A 14,246-nucleotide genomic window follows, 5' to 3' on the forward strand; every position below is an offset into this window, starting at 1 on the left:
GTTTGGATACTTGGAACAAGGTTGTTATTGAGTTTCTTACTAAATTTTTCCCACCAAAGAAGCTAACTAAGCTTAGGGTGGAGGTTTAGACCTTCAGGCAGAAGGATAGTGAAACTCTTTATGAAGCTTAGGAGAGATACAAGCTACTGCCTAGGCAATGCCCTCCGGACATGTTCTCCAAATGGACACAACTAGATATCTTCTATGAAGGTTTGGGTGAAATGTCCAAGATGTGCTTAGATAATTCTGCAAGAGGCTCATTGCATAAGAAGAAGACACCGGAGGAGACTATTGAGCTTATTGAATTGGTTGCTAGCAACCAATACTTATACTCATCTAATAGGAATCTTGTGAACTCTGAGACCTCTCAGAAGAGAGGCGTATTGGAAGTGGAAGCTGTTATTGCTCTTCTTGCTCAGAACAAGCTTATGTCTCAGCAAATAAATCTACCTACTCAGCAGATGGGTGGCATGCAAGTCTCAGCTATCAACACCTAAAATCCACCCCAAGAGGTCTCTTATGACATGACAGGTAATTTTGTGCAGAATGATACTTATGATTATGCTCAATTCTCTTCTAAACATGTCAATTACATGGGGAGTGCGCCTAGAAATCCCAATAATGATCCCTATTCTCAGACCTACAATCAAGGGTGGAGAAATCACCCAAATTTTGGTTGGAGAGCTATGAAGCACGGATTCTCTCATGGTGCCGGCGTATCCGTGTCGGACATAAATCTGATGCCGACACGCGGTGGATACTTCAAACGAGCGTATCGGCAGCGTGTCTTCTTGCGGTGCAGAATTTTGGTGAACCGGTCACGAATCTGAATGAGTCCAACCCGATTTATTTTATGAGTCGATTAACCAATTTTTTTCTAATTTTAAAATATTATAAAATTAAAACAAATCAAAATTTAAATTTAAAAATAAAATAATTAATAAATCAAAATCTAAATCTATTTACCGTTTGTCTTTGGTAGCTTAATTACTCACTAGCTTAGCCATTCTTGGTTCTATGCGTTATATTGAAGAAGAAGAATAGAAGATACAGAGGTTAAAGACGAACTAAAGAACTACATTGTGTGGTGCTTGGTGTTTGCAGATGTTGGAAGCTGTGGTGTTTGCAGATGATGGACTTGGAGGAGAAAAAATTGATACATTTTCTGTTAACGAGATGGCAAGAGTAGATTAAAATTTTTTATTTTTTTAATAATTGCATAATTTTAAGACTTTTTTATGCAATTATATTTACTCTTATATGTACAATATGATATTTTATTAATTTAATATATTATTTAAATTTTAATTTACAATGTATCCTAAACGTGTCGTATCCAATTTTTTATAAAAAGAACATGTCGGCGTGTTCGTGTCGTGTCGTGTCCGTATCGCGTGTCGTATCGGTGCTTCCTAGGTGGAGAGACCAACCTCAGAGACCTCAGAACGTTAACAATAATTCTTAGGGCGACTTCCAATAGAACAATTACAATAACCGCCAGTTTCAATCTCATTAACAACAACCACCTCCACAGGCAAATTCTAAATCCCAAGAAGATTCTAATTGGGAAATGATGAAGAGTTTTGTGCAGAAAACCAAAGCATCAATCAAAAATTTGGAGATTCAAATTGGTCAAGTAGCCACCAGAGTTAATGAAATTGATCAGAAGACCACTAATAGCCTTCATGGTAACACAATTCCAAATCCAAGAGAGGAATACAAGGTTATCACCTTGATAAGTGGACAAATGGCAAGTATGAAAGCACAAGTTGATGAGGAGCTAGTTGAAAAAGATTGCAAGGTTATTCAACTGAGAAGTGGTAAAGTAGCTGGCTCTGAGACCAAGGCCAATGAAGAGTTAGTTGAAAAAGAAGCTCTAGAGGAGAAGAAGGAAGAAGTAGAGCACGCCTCTCCAAAGCGTGCGGACAACCCATTCCCAGACTCTCTTGACACTTATCCTACATTGCCAAAGGCTCCTGAGTACAAGCCTAAGATGCCATATCCTCAGAGACTTCAAAAGGAGACCAAGGACAAGCAGTTTTCAAAGTTCTTGGAAGTCTTCAGAAAGTTACAAATCAATATTCCTTTTGCTGAGGTTTTGGAGCAAATGCCTATCTATGTCAAGTTCATGAAGGAGATATTGTCAAAGAAGAAGCGTTTAAAGGGAGATGAGACAGTAATCCTGACTAAGGAATGCAGTGCCATAATTCAGAATAACTTGCCAAGGAAGATGCCAGATCTAGGAAGCTGTCAAATTCCATGCTCTATTGGGAGCACAACCTTTGAGAAAGCGTTATGTGATCTGGGGGCAAGCATAAATCTAATGCCCTTATCTGTGATGAAGAAGCTGCAAATCCAAGAGGCACAACCCACAAAGATAGCATTACAGATGGCAGACAAATCTATGAAGCCTACATACGGATTAGTGGAGAATATCTTGGTCAAAGTGGGTAAGTTCTTCCTCCCAGTAGATTTTGTGATTCTTGACACAGGGGAGGATGAGAATGCCTCTATAATTCTAGGAAGACCATTCCTAGCCACTGGAAGAGCTCTGATTGATGTAGAAGTGGGTGAATTAGTGCTTAGAGTGCATGATGAGTAACTAGTCTTCCATGTTTTCAAAGATGTACATTCAGCAGGTGAAGAAGAGAGGTGCATGCAGACTGAGCTTATTGATCCAACCCTTTAAAACCCCCTGATGATACACAGCAGAATCTGCAGCTCAAACCTCCCTTGGTAACAATCAATAAAATTCCTCCTGACATCAAACCTAAGTTTGGTGTTGGGAATGCATCATCTACCAAGGAGGAGGTTCCCAGAAAGAAGAAAGTATCCAGAGGATGGAAAAACAAAAAGATCCCCACTGAAGGTTTCTCCCCAGGAATGAAGGTGGTGTTGACCAGCAATCCAGCATGGATTTATACAGTAACTAGAATCCTCTCTCTGGAGCATATTGAGCTACGTTATGGAGACACAGGAAAGAAGTTCAAAGTAAGGGGTGAAGAGTTGAGACCCTATGATCCTCCTCCTTAGAGGAGCCGACTGTCAAGCTAGTGACAGTAAAGAAGCACTTGTCGGGAGGCAACCCGATGTTTTCGTATCCTTAGTCATTTTAGTAGTAGTAGTTTTCTTAGTTATTTGATTTTTATTGAGTTTTATCTGATCATGCAGCTATTTTAGAACAGGAACTGAATATTTTAGTTCAAAAAAAAAAAAAGAAGAAGCATTCCACGCGCGCGCGCCTAGTGCGCGTTCGCGTCCATAGTGAATGCGAATTGAGTGAGATTGAACAGAAAGTTGCGCTGGAGTTGTGTAGGAACTATGCCTCGCGCACCAGCTCACCCACGCGTACGCATACCAGACACGTACGCGTCTCACTGGTTCTTGAAAATCCACGCGGGAGAGCACATGGCGCACACGCGCGCCTTGAAAGATCGACGTAAATAGGTGCATGGCCGAAAGTTGTGCTGGCCTCACGCTGGGTTAATGCTAGAAGCATAGATTGACCCACGCATACGCGTCTCTAACGTGTACGCGCCCTTTTCACCGCTTGGCAATCCATGCGCAGGCGCACTGGACGTATCCACGTCCCTTCCCTTTTTCGCAACCCGCGTGAACGCACGCAGTGCGCGTCTGCGTCGGTTGCGCCGCACACCTTCACTATTCTTCTTTCCTTGAGGACAAGCAAACCTTTAAGTTTGGCGTTGACGCTTCGCTTATGGCTTTTCTGTTTAGCACCAAAGGGAGATGAATGTTCTTCATGGAGAAATGAGATGGCCATCAGCATAACTGAGGTGGTTAAGTTCCTTTCATTCTATTTCTCTTTTGTTCTTATTAACTGTCTCATGTATTGCTCACTAAGCTTGAATTCAAAAGAAAAAGAAGTAATGTATTGCATGAGAAATTGAGTTTGATATTTAAGAGTAGTCTTATTTACTTAAATGTGGTGGTATTATTTGTGATTTTGAATGCATGACATGAAAAGTGCATATTTGAATTTGAATCAAAGAATCTTGAGGTATAAGGAACAGGAATTTAGAGAATTATTATGACTTCTCTGAAATAAATAAAAATTTAATCCTTGAAGCAAAAGAAATAGCAAAAGAAAAAGAAGCCATAAAAGCAAGGTCCAAGGCTCTGAGCATCAATGACTAGGGAGGTCAAACATGATTTAAAAGCTCAAAGAGTTGTTTCCCTAGTCATATGCTTGTGGTGTGATTATGTCAAGTAATCCTTGAGACAGAACACTTAGTTGTTTTCTGACGAACTGATTTCTATCGGTAAAAAATTCACAAGAATATAACCGCGTTGTAAGTATAGTTTCTAAATCAACAGAGAATCTTTTCGTACAAAAGTTTGGTTGTCACAAGTAACAAAATCCAATAAAATTTATAACCGAAGTATTCAAACCTTGGGTCGTCTTCTTAAGGAATTGTAGGAAAGTATGATTTATTATTGGTTATGGAAAAAAATATTTTTGGGTTTTTGAAAGGTTGAACATGGAAAATAAATTGCAGGAAAAATAAATTAATAACTAGAAAAACTCTTGACTATATATGAAAACTGGACGCCTATCCTAGTTATCCTTATCAATTATGATGAGAATTGGATTTTGCTCCCACCTTATTAACCTCTAACTATGAAGGTAAGTTAAGTGGATGAATCAATTTGATTCCTCAGATCCTAGTCAATTCCTAAGAAAAGACTAGAGTTATTGGAATTCAAATTAATTAGCAAAGATAACACTTATCAATCACAATGAGTTTGATAACTCAAGTGTCTCCAATTAATCAATTCATCAATTAAAGCCAAGAATATAAAAAGCTAAGTAAAAATCATAAATCTGAAATACCTCAAATTATATTTAAACATAAATTCAAATCTAACATGAAAGGGTTCATAAGCCAATTTGTCAACATAAGTCAAATACAAGTGAAAGTATTAGAGTATCTAACAGTAGAAGAGAAATATAAATTAAAGTAACATTGAACCTGGAATGAAGAATAATCCTAAATCCTAAATCCTAAGAGAGAGGAGAGAGCCTCTCTTTCTAGAAACTACATCTAATCCTGAAATTGTGAATTATGAATGTTATGTTAATGAATGGATGCATTTTCCCACTTTATAGCCTCTAATCTGTGTTTTCTAGGCCAAAAATTAGATCAAAAACAGACCAGAAATCGCCCCCAGCGATTTTTGGTACGTACAGGTCGCTGCAAAGTCACGCGGAAGCGTCGTCCACGCGTTCGCGTGGATTGCATTTTTTCCAGGTCACACGTTCATGTGATTCACGCATGTGCATCGCTTATCTTCATGGCAGATATGACAAATTATATATCGTTGCGAAGCTCCGGATGTTAGCTTTCCAACGCAATTAGAACCGCCTTATTTGGATCTTTGTAGCTCAGGTTATGATTGTTTGAGTGAGAAGAGGTCAGGCTGACAGCTTTGGCAATTCCTTCAGTTTCTTGTATTCCTTCCATTTTGCATGTTTCCTTTCCATCCTCTGAGCCATTCCTGCCCTGTAATCTCTGAAATCACTTAACACACATATCACGGCATCGAATGGTAATAAGAGGGGATTAATATTAGCAAATATAAGACCAAAGAAGCATGTTTTCAATCACAGCACAAAATCAGGAAGCAAAACGTAAAACATGTGATTTTTATGAATAAGCGTGAGAATAATGGATGAAAAATCACTCAATTTAGCACAATATAAACCATAAAATAGTGGTTTATCATTTTTCTAGTGAATTTGCATTTGAATTGTTAAGTTTAATCAAGAATTAATTGCTTTTTAGCCACTATGGATGCTACTTTGAGTTTTGTGCAATTCTGTTTATTTTAGGTAGCATTTGGCTAGATTTGATAGAGTTTCTGCAGCACAAAAATTAAAGGAGATGACAGCAAGGAGCGACGGATGCATGCGCGTGATTTGGAGCTTTTCCTGGTGACGCGGGCGCGTGGATGACGCGTACGCGTGATTTGAAGATTTTGCACGGCGACGCGTGAGCGTAATTGACGCGTACGCGTGACACGCGAAGAAGACTAGCGACGCGTACGCGTGACTGACGCGTACGCGTGACATGCGCCACGTGCAGAAAACGCAGAAAATGCTGTGGGCGATTTCTGGGCTGCTTTTGACCCAGTTTTCAGCCCAGAAAGCACAGATCAAAGGCTGCAAAGTGAAAGAATCAAGTGGTCCCCATCCATCGATTGAAGACTTGTTGATTGCCATAATTAATTCGGATTTAAATTTAAATATTATTTAAAAATAAAAAAAAGATATTATTTAGTTTTAAAAATTAGGATTTAAATTTATTAGGATTAGATATAAAAGACAACATTAATTAGTTAACTAACCTTCGGTACCTCAGACAATTTACCTGAATCCTTATTTTCTCTCTGAGTCATGAGCAACTAAACCTCCATTGTTAAGGTTAGGAGCTCTATTGTAAGGGTTGATACTCATATTTTTCTATTTTAATTCATGCTTTGATTTATATTTCAATAATTGTTTTCGTGCTTTATTTTATGAATTTTGGTGAAACAGAAGTATGACCCATGTTCTAATTGAGTTCTTGTATAACTTGAAAAAGTTCTTTACTTGAACAACAGCTTGAAAGCATATTATCCTGAATTTTTAATTGTTTGTATTTAACGGAATACGTGACATATAATCCCTTATTTTTTGGATAATTAGGATTCTTGTGGCATATAAACTGGAATTTGATCATCACCCTCTAATTGAAATTAATTGACCAAGGAATTGGCAGTTGATGAATTTTAGAGGAGACTAGGAAGGTCTATGAAATTAAGGTCTAGTCACAAATAGTTTGCCATGAATTAAATCTTACATGATTAAAATAGTTAATAAGAAAAGTCAATCAGAAAAATAGATAACTCTAAAACTTTAACTATTTTCTTCCATATTTTATTTTCAACTTAATTACTTGCTGCCTTCTGATATTTTGAAGTCACTTTTTAAACTTTTTGAACATCTCAAAACCTTTTTTTGCTTGCCTAACTAAGTAAATCATTTAACCATTGTTGCTTAGTCCATCAATCTTTGTGGGATCGACCCTCACTCACCTGAGGTATTACTTAGTACGACCCAGTGCATTTGTCAGTTAGTTTGTAGGTTGTAAATTACCACACCATCAAGCAGATAACTTTAAGGTGCTCTTCTATTATATATAAAGAGATAAATAGATAAATAGATATATTCAGATCAGTATTACTAACTTAAATGTTAAATAAAGACGGGAGAAGATAGTATATACAATTTCTTTATTATATTATCATTACTAAGCAAAAATCATGGATGATTATTTGGTTATTGTATATAATATAAAAATTGGGTATCCTATCCATTCAATTTTGTTGTTTTAAAAAAAATAATAAAATACAGAATAAATTATTATTTTTATCCACAAAAATCAAAAATACTGACACATTTATTTATAGAAAAAAGAAATTATCATTTGTATCCATAAAATATGAGTTTCGTATAATAAAATTATCTAAACATTAAAAAATTATTTAAAAATTTCAAACTACTTTTATCATCATCATATTATTCTCTCTCTCTCTAAAACATGCGTGTTGTTACAATAAAGACACTAACAACAGTAGCAGAAAACATCAAATAGAGAAGAATCAGAAACCAATTGAGTCGGGACAACCACATCATAGCAGAAAAAATATATCCAAGGCACAAATTCAATCCTCAAGATGTAAGTCTACCATTTCGTCTCTGTTCCTTTCCATATTCTCCAACAACAATAGCACAACAACAACACCAGCAACAATAATAAAGGGATAATAGAAAATGAAAGAATAAAGGAAGGGTCTGAAGAGTACCATTACAGAACTAGGCATTAAAGTCATAGGTGATGGTCCTCGGCAAACTCTCCTCCTTCTGGTTCTCCAGCAGCAACAACTACCAGTGGATAAAATTCTCCTCTAATATTCTTGCAAAGTCACGGAGTCCGGTCCTCGTCAGAGACCGCGTCCTCGCGCTTTGTAACGTTGGCTCGTTGTGGCTGATAGAGGTCATGCGACAGTGCTGGTGGTTGGTGAATTGAAGTCGCTGTATTGGCTGATGGAGGTCGCGTGACAGTGTTTTAGGGAGTCCAACAAGTTCAAAATTTTCGGAGGCAAAGATAAGGATTGCTTATCGACAAAGCAAATAGGGAGTGCGAGAGTGTCGGAGACCTTGGGAGGTAGACGGAAAGATGTAGTGGCCTGGTGGTGATTGTGGGTCTTTTGGCCGCTGCGGTAGCGTTGGAAGAGGCCGCGGCGAAAGTTCACTGTGAAGAGGGGGTATGAATGAGAAAAATGGGAAATGAAAAAAAAAAAGAAATTGTGAAGAGAGAAAGAGGAATGATGGTAGTATTGGTGAAGATAAGAATAATTTAGTGTTTTAGGTGATTTTTTAGTGTTTGAATATTTTTATTATGTGAAACCCATGTTTTATGGTACAAATAGTAAAATTTTTTTTATAAATAAATATATTAGCACTTTTAATTTTGTGGATAAAAATATTAGTATACTCTAAAATAAAAAATAAAAAACAGCCAACGAATCTTGCTTCTTTTTGAGATCTTACAACATTTCTAGCATTTCATGTGGTGTTTTTTTATGAGGCCCACCCTATGAAACAGCATGCCTGCATTTTCTTGAATTTTTTTTTCTAGTTTTTATGACCAAGACAAGTGTATTCAATTTCAAACTCCTAAAATATACGAGACGAAAATGCAAGTTGAATTGGGTAATCGGGTTGGCACAGTCAACACGAAATATGGTATATAGAATATGTTGTTGGATCATCAATTCGATTACAATTTCGTAGAAAGGTATAAGACTTTTAGCGGAGTCTTTTCTCATTCTTAAAATTTGAATTTGAATAGACTAAAAATATTTAATATATTGACCAATTTTATACTCTCTCTATTTTATATCTGTCATAAAATAGAAATTACAAATCAAGAAAAATAAAAAATAATTTAATAATAATAATAATAATAGAAAATCATCTATCTTTTTAACTAGATCAAATTGTATTCTCGTACTAATAAATAGAAATCTTAAAAAAGATTACATTGTTATTAGAAATAATTCTTTTAAAAAAATAATACTACTTAAATATTATAAATGAAAGAAATATTTTAAAATTCTGAAAATCCACAAATGACATTGATATTACAAAATAGAGAAGTATTAATTATGATTTTTAATTTTTAATATATTAAATTTTTATTTTGTAATTTAAATTTATTATTAAAATAAATAGATATTTTTTAAATAAAATAAAGGGCAAAAAACCATTATAAGCCAATGCTATGTAGAATTAACGTATATAAGCCAAACAGAAAATGGTTTCAGTAATGCGCCAGTTCATATATTAATATAATTCGAATCAATGTGGTTCGAACTGCATGTGGTAGTAATTCGAACCGGATCAGTTCGAATTACAAGTTGGTTGTTGTTAATAAATCGAACCAAGTTGGTTCGAACCATGAATGCACGTAATTCGAACCTACGTGGTTCGAATTATAGAGAGAGCATCCGACCTTAGTAATTCGAACCAGGCTGGTTCGAATTAGACAAACTATAATTCGAACCAGGCCGGTTCGAATTAGTGGGAGAGAGATCTCTATATATATATAACCGGTCTAAATGTGAGTTGGTCTCATTAGAGTGAGTAAGATGGCTAGTGAGGAGAGTTTTGTTATTTTGGTTCACCACAGAGGATCCATTAAGAGGAAAACTCGTTCCAGAGTGAAGTTCACAGATAAAGATCCTCTCTGTATTGTTGTTACTCCTAGGACGAGCTATGATGACCTTGTTAGATCTGTACTGATGAAGCTCAGGCTGGAAGATTCGAAGAGGGTTAGGAAGTTTTTCTATCGCATTCCAATCACGGTGCTCCAGAATACCGTAAAGTATGATTGTTTCACGATTAGTAGTGATGAGGACTTGCAAGTAATGTTTCTTTGTCGGCGGCAGTTTCCGGAGGTCAGGACCCCAGAGTTGTTGGCAAAGCTGGTTGATGTGGTATCCAGCTCAGGGGGTTCGAACCGGAATACCACCACTTTAGCCACGCCAGCTGGTTCTAGTTCCCAGCCTGCTGTTGCTTCTTCCTCCGTCCCTATTTACCAGCCAGTGGTCCATGCTGTCGCCTCCCCGTCTTTTGCTGTTGATCTCAATGGCAGCGTAGGTGACGACGTAGGTTCAAGGGAAAATTGGCCGGATGATTTACTCGGCGTTGCACCGCTTGGCGTTGGAGACGGAGTGTTGGGTGATGCAGATGAGGATGACGTCGAGCCCGATATGATTGACGATGACAGCGGCGATAATATTGGAGCGAGTGAGCCTGCATTGGTGGTAAGTGGTTCTAGCACTGGCACACAGCAGTATCCACCACATTTTTCCTCCTTGGACTTGGATGCCATGAGGCAGGAGGGGGTTTCTGGGCACTCTGTTGGATTCGGAGCTAGAGATGCGGAAGGGACTGCTGGTCTGACAGAGTTCCAGGTTAGTCAGCAATTTCAGGATAAAGATGAGGCTCTTTTAAGTGTGAAGACTTACAGCATCCGGCGAGGGGTACAGTACAAGGTAGTGGAGTCTGATTATCGTATGTATGTGGGCAAGTGTTCAGAGTTTGGGAATGGGTGCACATGGTTGATTCGACTAAGTCTCCGGCAGCGCAAGGGCATTTGGGAGGTCAAACGGTACAATGGACCTCACACCTATCTTGCCACCTCCATCTCTAGCGACCACAGGAGTTCGGATTATCATGTGATATCGGCGTTCATTATGCCAATGGTTAGGGCTGATGCATCCGTAAGCATAAAGCTGCTCCTGAACGCCACGGCAGCACACTTTGGGTTTAGGCCGACTTACAGGAGGGTCTGGATGGCAAAGCAGAAGGCAATCGCCCTCATCTAAGGTGACTGGGATGAGTCATACAACGAGCTACCTAGGTGGGTGTTGGGTGTCCAGCTGACGATGCCTGGTACTGTTGCAATCCTAAGGACGAGCCCCGTTCGAGTTGGAGGACAGGTGGACGAGTCTCAAGCGTATTTTCACAGACTTTTCTGGACTTTTCCTCCGTGCATCGAGGCATTCCGTCATTGCAAGCCGCTAGTCAGTATTGACGGCACACATCTGTACGGGAAGTATGGGGGAACGTTGCTCATCGCGATTGCACAGGACAGGAACTCCAACATTCTACCTGTTGCATTCGCACTACTTGAGGGTGAGAATGCAGAGTCCTAGACATTCTTTCTCTTGCACCTTCGACAGCACGTGACACCACAGCCGGGTCTGCTGGTTATATCGGACAGGCATAACGGCATCAAGGCTGCGCTTGAGGCTCCTGACAGAGGTTGGTTACCTCCATCTGCGTACCATGCATTCTGCATTCGACACGTAGCGGCTAATTTTACCCTGATCTTCAAGGGCAAAGACGCACAGAGGCTTCTAGTTAATGCGGCATATGCGAAGACTGAGGTTGAATTTGATTACTGGTTTGATATTCTGCGATCTGAAAACCCGGCGATGTGCGAGTGGGCGAACAGGATTGATTATTCCTTATGAACTCAGCATCGTGATGAGGGGCGGAGATTTGGTCACATGACGACAAATATCTCCGAGTGTGTGAACTCAATCCTGAAGGGTGTCAGAAATCTCCCTGTAGCCTCGCTGGTGAAGGCAACATATGGTAGGCTTGCGGAACTATTTGTTCGCAAGGGGAGAGAGGCTGAGGCCCAGATGGGAACCGGACAACAATTCAGTCAGCATTTGGTGAAGTCTATTGAGGCCAACTTGAAGACGGCCAGGTGCTTCATGGTGACTTTGTATGACCGGGATAACTCCGAGTTCACCGAAGCAGAGACCACTCCGACTGGTTCTTTCTCGTTGGGTACTTACAGAGTATCACTTGCCTCTCGGACATGTGACTGCGGGTACTTCCAGGCGCTTCATTTCCCATGTCAGCACGCACTTGCATGCTGTGCCTACTCACGGGTTACCTGGACCTCTTACGTTCACAGCGTCTATTAGATTAGTTCGGTATTCAGTGTGTATCAGATGGGATTCACACCTCCGATCCCGGAGGGCTTCTGGCCACCTTACGACGGGCCCACGGTGATTCCAGACCCTGACAAGAGGCGTGCGAGAGAGGGTCATCCTAGATCCACTAGGATACGGACGAATATGGACGAGGCAGATCCGAACCGGCCGAAGAGGTGCAGCCTCTGTCGCCAACCCGGACACACACAACGTAGTTGCCCACAGGTTGGAGGATCGTCTCACACAGGGGGCCATTAGTTGGCTTCTTGTTAGTGTTAGTAGTTATTATATTTAACTTTTCCTGTTAGATGTTATGTTTGAGCTCTTATGTAATTGGTTGATCTTTCTACATTGTACTGTGATTGTCTCATATAGTAATAAATATGTTGTGTTTCACTTTCAGTATTGCTACAAGTCCCATAAATACAAAATTTAATAAGTAAATGTAAACATTAAACTGTTACATGATTCATTGATTATAAATAGTCACAGTCCCACTAAATAAACAGCAGTTTTCAAAGTACAATTTGATGAACAAACAACAAAGGAAAAGTACTCTAAAATAACAACAAAAGTACAATGTCTGACATACATGAATAAACCCTAAGGGACAAAATACATGATACATGACTCATCTAAACAGATGCGATCCCGTACCGCAACGACGGGGTACCCGTGGCTGCTGACCTCTGCGGATAAAAGGCTCCTCATCCTCGATCTCATCCCCGTCCGCATCCGGGCCAGGCTGTCCAGGTGGCGTAAAATGGGAGGCTGCCACAGACAGCCCGGCAACAGACTGTGATGCAGCAGCGTAGGCGGATGGTGGGGTGCCTCCCAAACCAAAATGATCACCAAAGGATGCCGTAGGAGGCTCATTTAGATCAACGTCTAAGGGTGCCTGAGTGCCTGACGTCTCACCATGCCTCCGGGCTTGCACGTCCTCCTGCATGATGGCGGTAATGTTCGCCAGAAACTGTGGACCCTCGAAGTCCGCATCAAGCTTATCTGAGCCAAGGAAATCTGACCACTGTGATCCCAGAATAACCCAAAGCGTACCCAAAATCTTCCCTCTTGTGCCATCCTGGCGTTAAACGCCCAGAATGGTGCACATTCTGGCGTTTAACGCCCAAAACACTACCTTTTTGGGCGTTAAACGCCCAACCAGGCACCCTGGCTGGCGTTTAAATGCCAGTCTGTCCTTCTTTACTGGGCATTTTGAACGCCCAGTTTTTTTCTGTGCAATTCCTCTGCAGCATGTTCTGAATCTTCAATTCTCTGTATTATTGACTTGAAAAGACACAAATTAAAAATATTTTTGGATTTTTAATAGTGAGGAATAATCAAAATGCAACTAAAATCAAATAACAATGCATGCAAGACACCAAACTTAACAGTTTGCATACTACTGACACTAATGAGAATGCATATGAGACACATAAACACTCAAGTCAAGAGAATTTAAAAATCAGAGCAATGAAATCATCAAGAACAACTTGAAGATTAATGAAGACACATGCATGAATGCAAGAAGAACAAAAACATGCAATTTACACCAAACTTAAAATGAAACACTAGACTCAAACAAGAACTATTTTTGGATTTTATGATTTTCTAAATTTTTTTTGTGCTTTTTCGAAAATTAAGTGGAAAAAGGTATCAAAATTCTTAATGAGAATTCCAGGAATCATGCAATGTTTAGTCTAAGACTCCGGTCCAGGAATTAGACATGGCTTCACAGCCAGCCAAGCTTTCAAAGAAAGCTTCGGTCCAAAACACTAGACATGGCCAAAGGCCAGCCAAGTCTTAGCAGATCACTGCTCCAATAGCAAGATTGATAGAAATCAACCAGCTCTTGTGATGATAAGTTGAAACCTCGGTCCAATGAAATTAGACATGGCTTCACAGCCAGCCAGACTTCAACAGATCATCATGAAACTCTATAATTCATCTTCAAGAATTCTGAAGAAAAAAAATACCTAATCTAAGCAACAAGATGAACCGTCAGTTGTCTATACTCGAACAATCCCCGGCAACGGCGCCAAAAACTTGGTGCTGTTGCCGGATCAGAAATTTGGCACTGATGTTACCGGACCAAAAGCTTGCCGAAAACTCGAACAATCCCCGGCAACGGCGCCAAAAACTTGGTGGACGAAATTGTGATCACG

At 39.5% G+C, this 14,246-nt stretch overlaps 1 protein-coding gene across 1 annotated transcript; it reads left to right on the forward strand.

Moving 5' to 3' along the window:
* Window positions 1-9,714: 9,714 nt before the first annotated feature.
* Window positions 9,715-10,956, forward strand: LOC107469216 (uncharacterized). Its single transcript, XM_052255573.1, has one exon. It carries the CDS (start codon window positions 9,715-9,717, stop codon window positions 10,954-10,956), a length of 1,242 nt encoding a protein of 413 aa, XP_052111533.1.
* The last annotated feature ends 3,290 nt before the right edge of the window (window positions 10,957-14,246 follow it).

Source organism: Arachis duranensis, chromosome 10, assembly GCF_000817695.3.
Source record: "Arachis duranensis cultivar V14167 chromosome 10, aradu.V14167.gnm2.J7QH, whole genome shotgun sequence".
Lineage (NCBI taxonomy): Eukaryota > Viridiplantae > Streptophyta > Magnoliopsida > Fabales > Fabaceae > Arachis > Arachis duranensis.

Bases quoted from the DNA above. Each gene is read 5' to 3' on its own strand.
- LOC107469216 (XM_052255573.1), top strand. From the start codon at position 9,715: ATGGCTAGTGAGGAGAGTTTTGTTATTTTGGTTCACCACAGAGGATCC.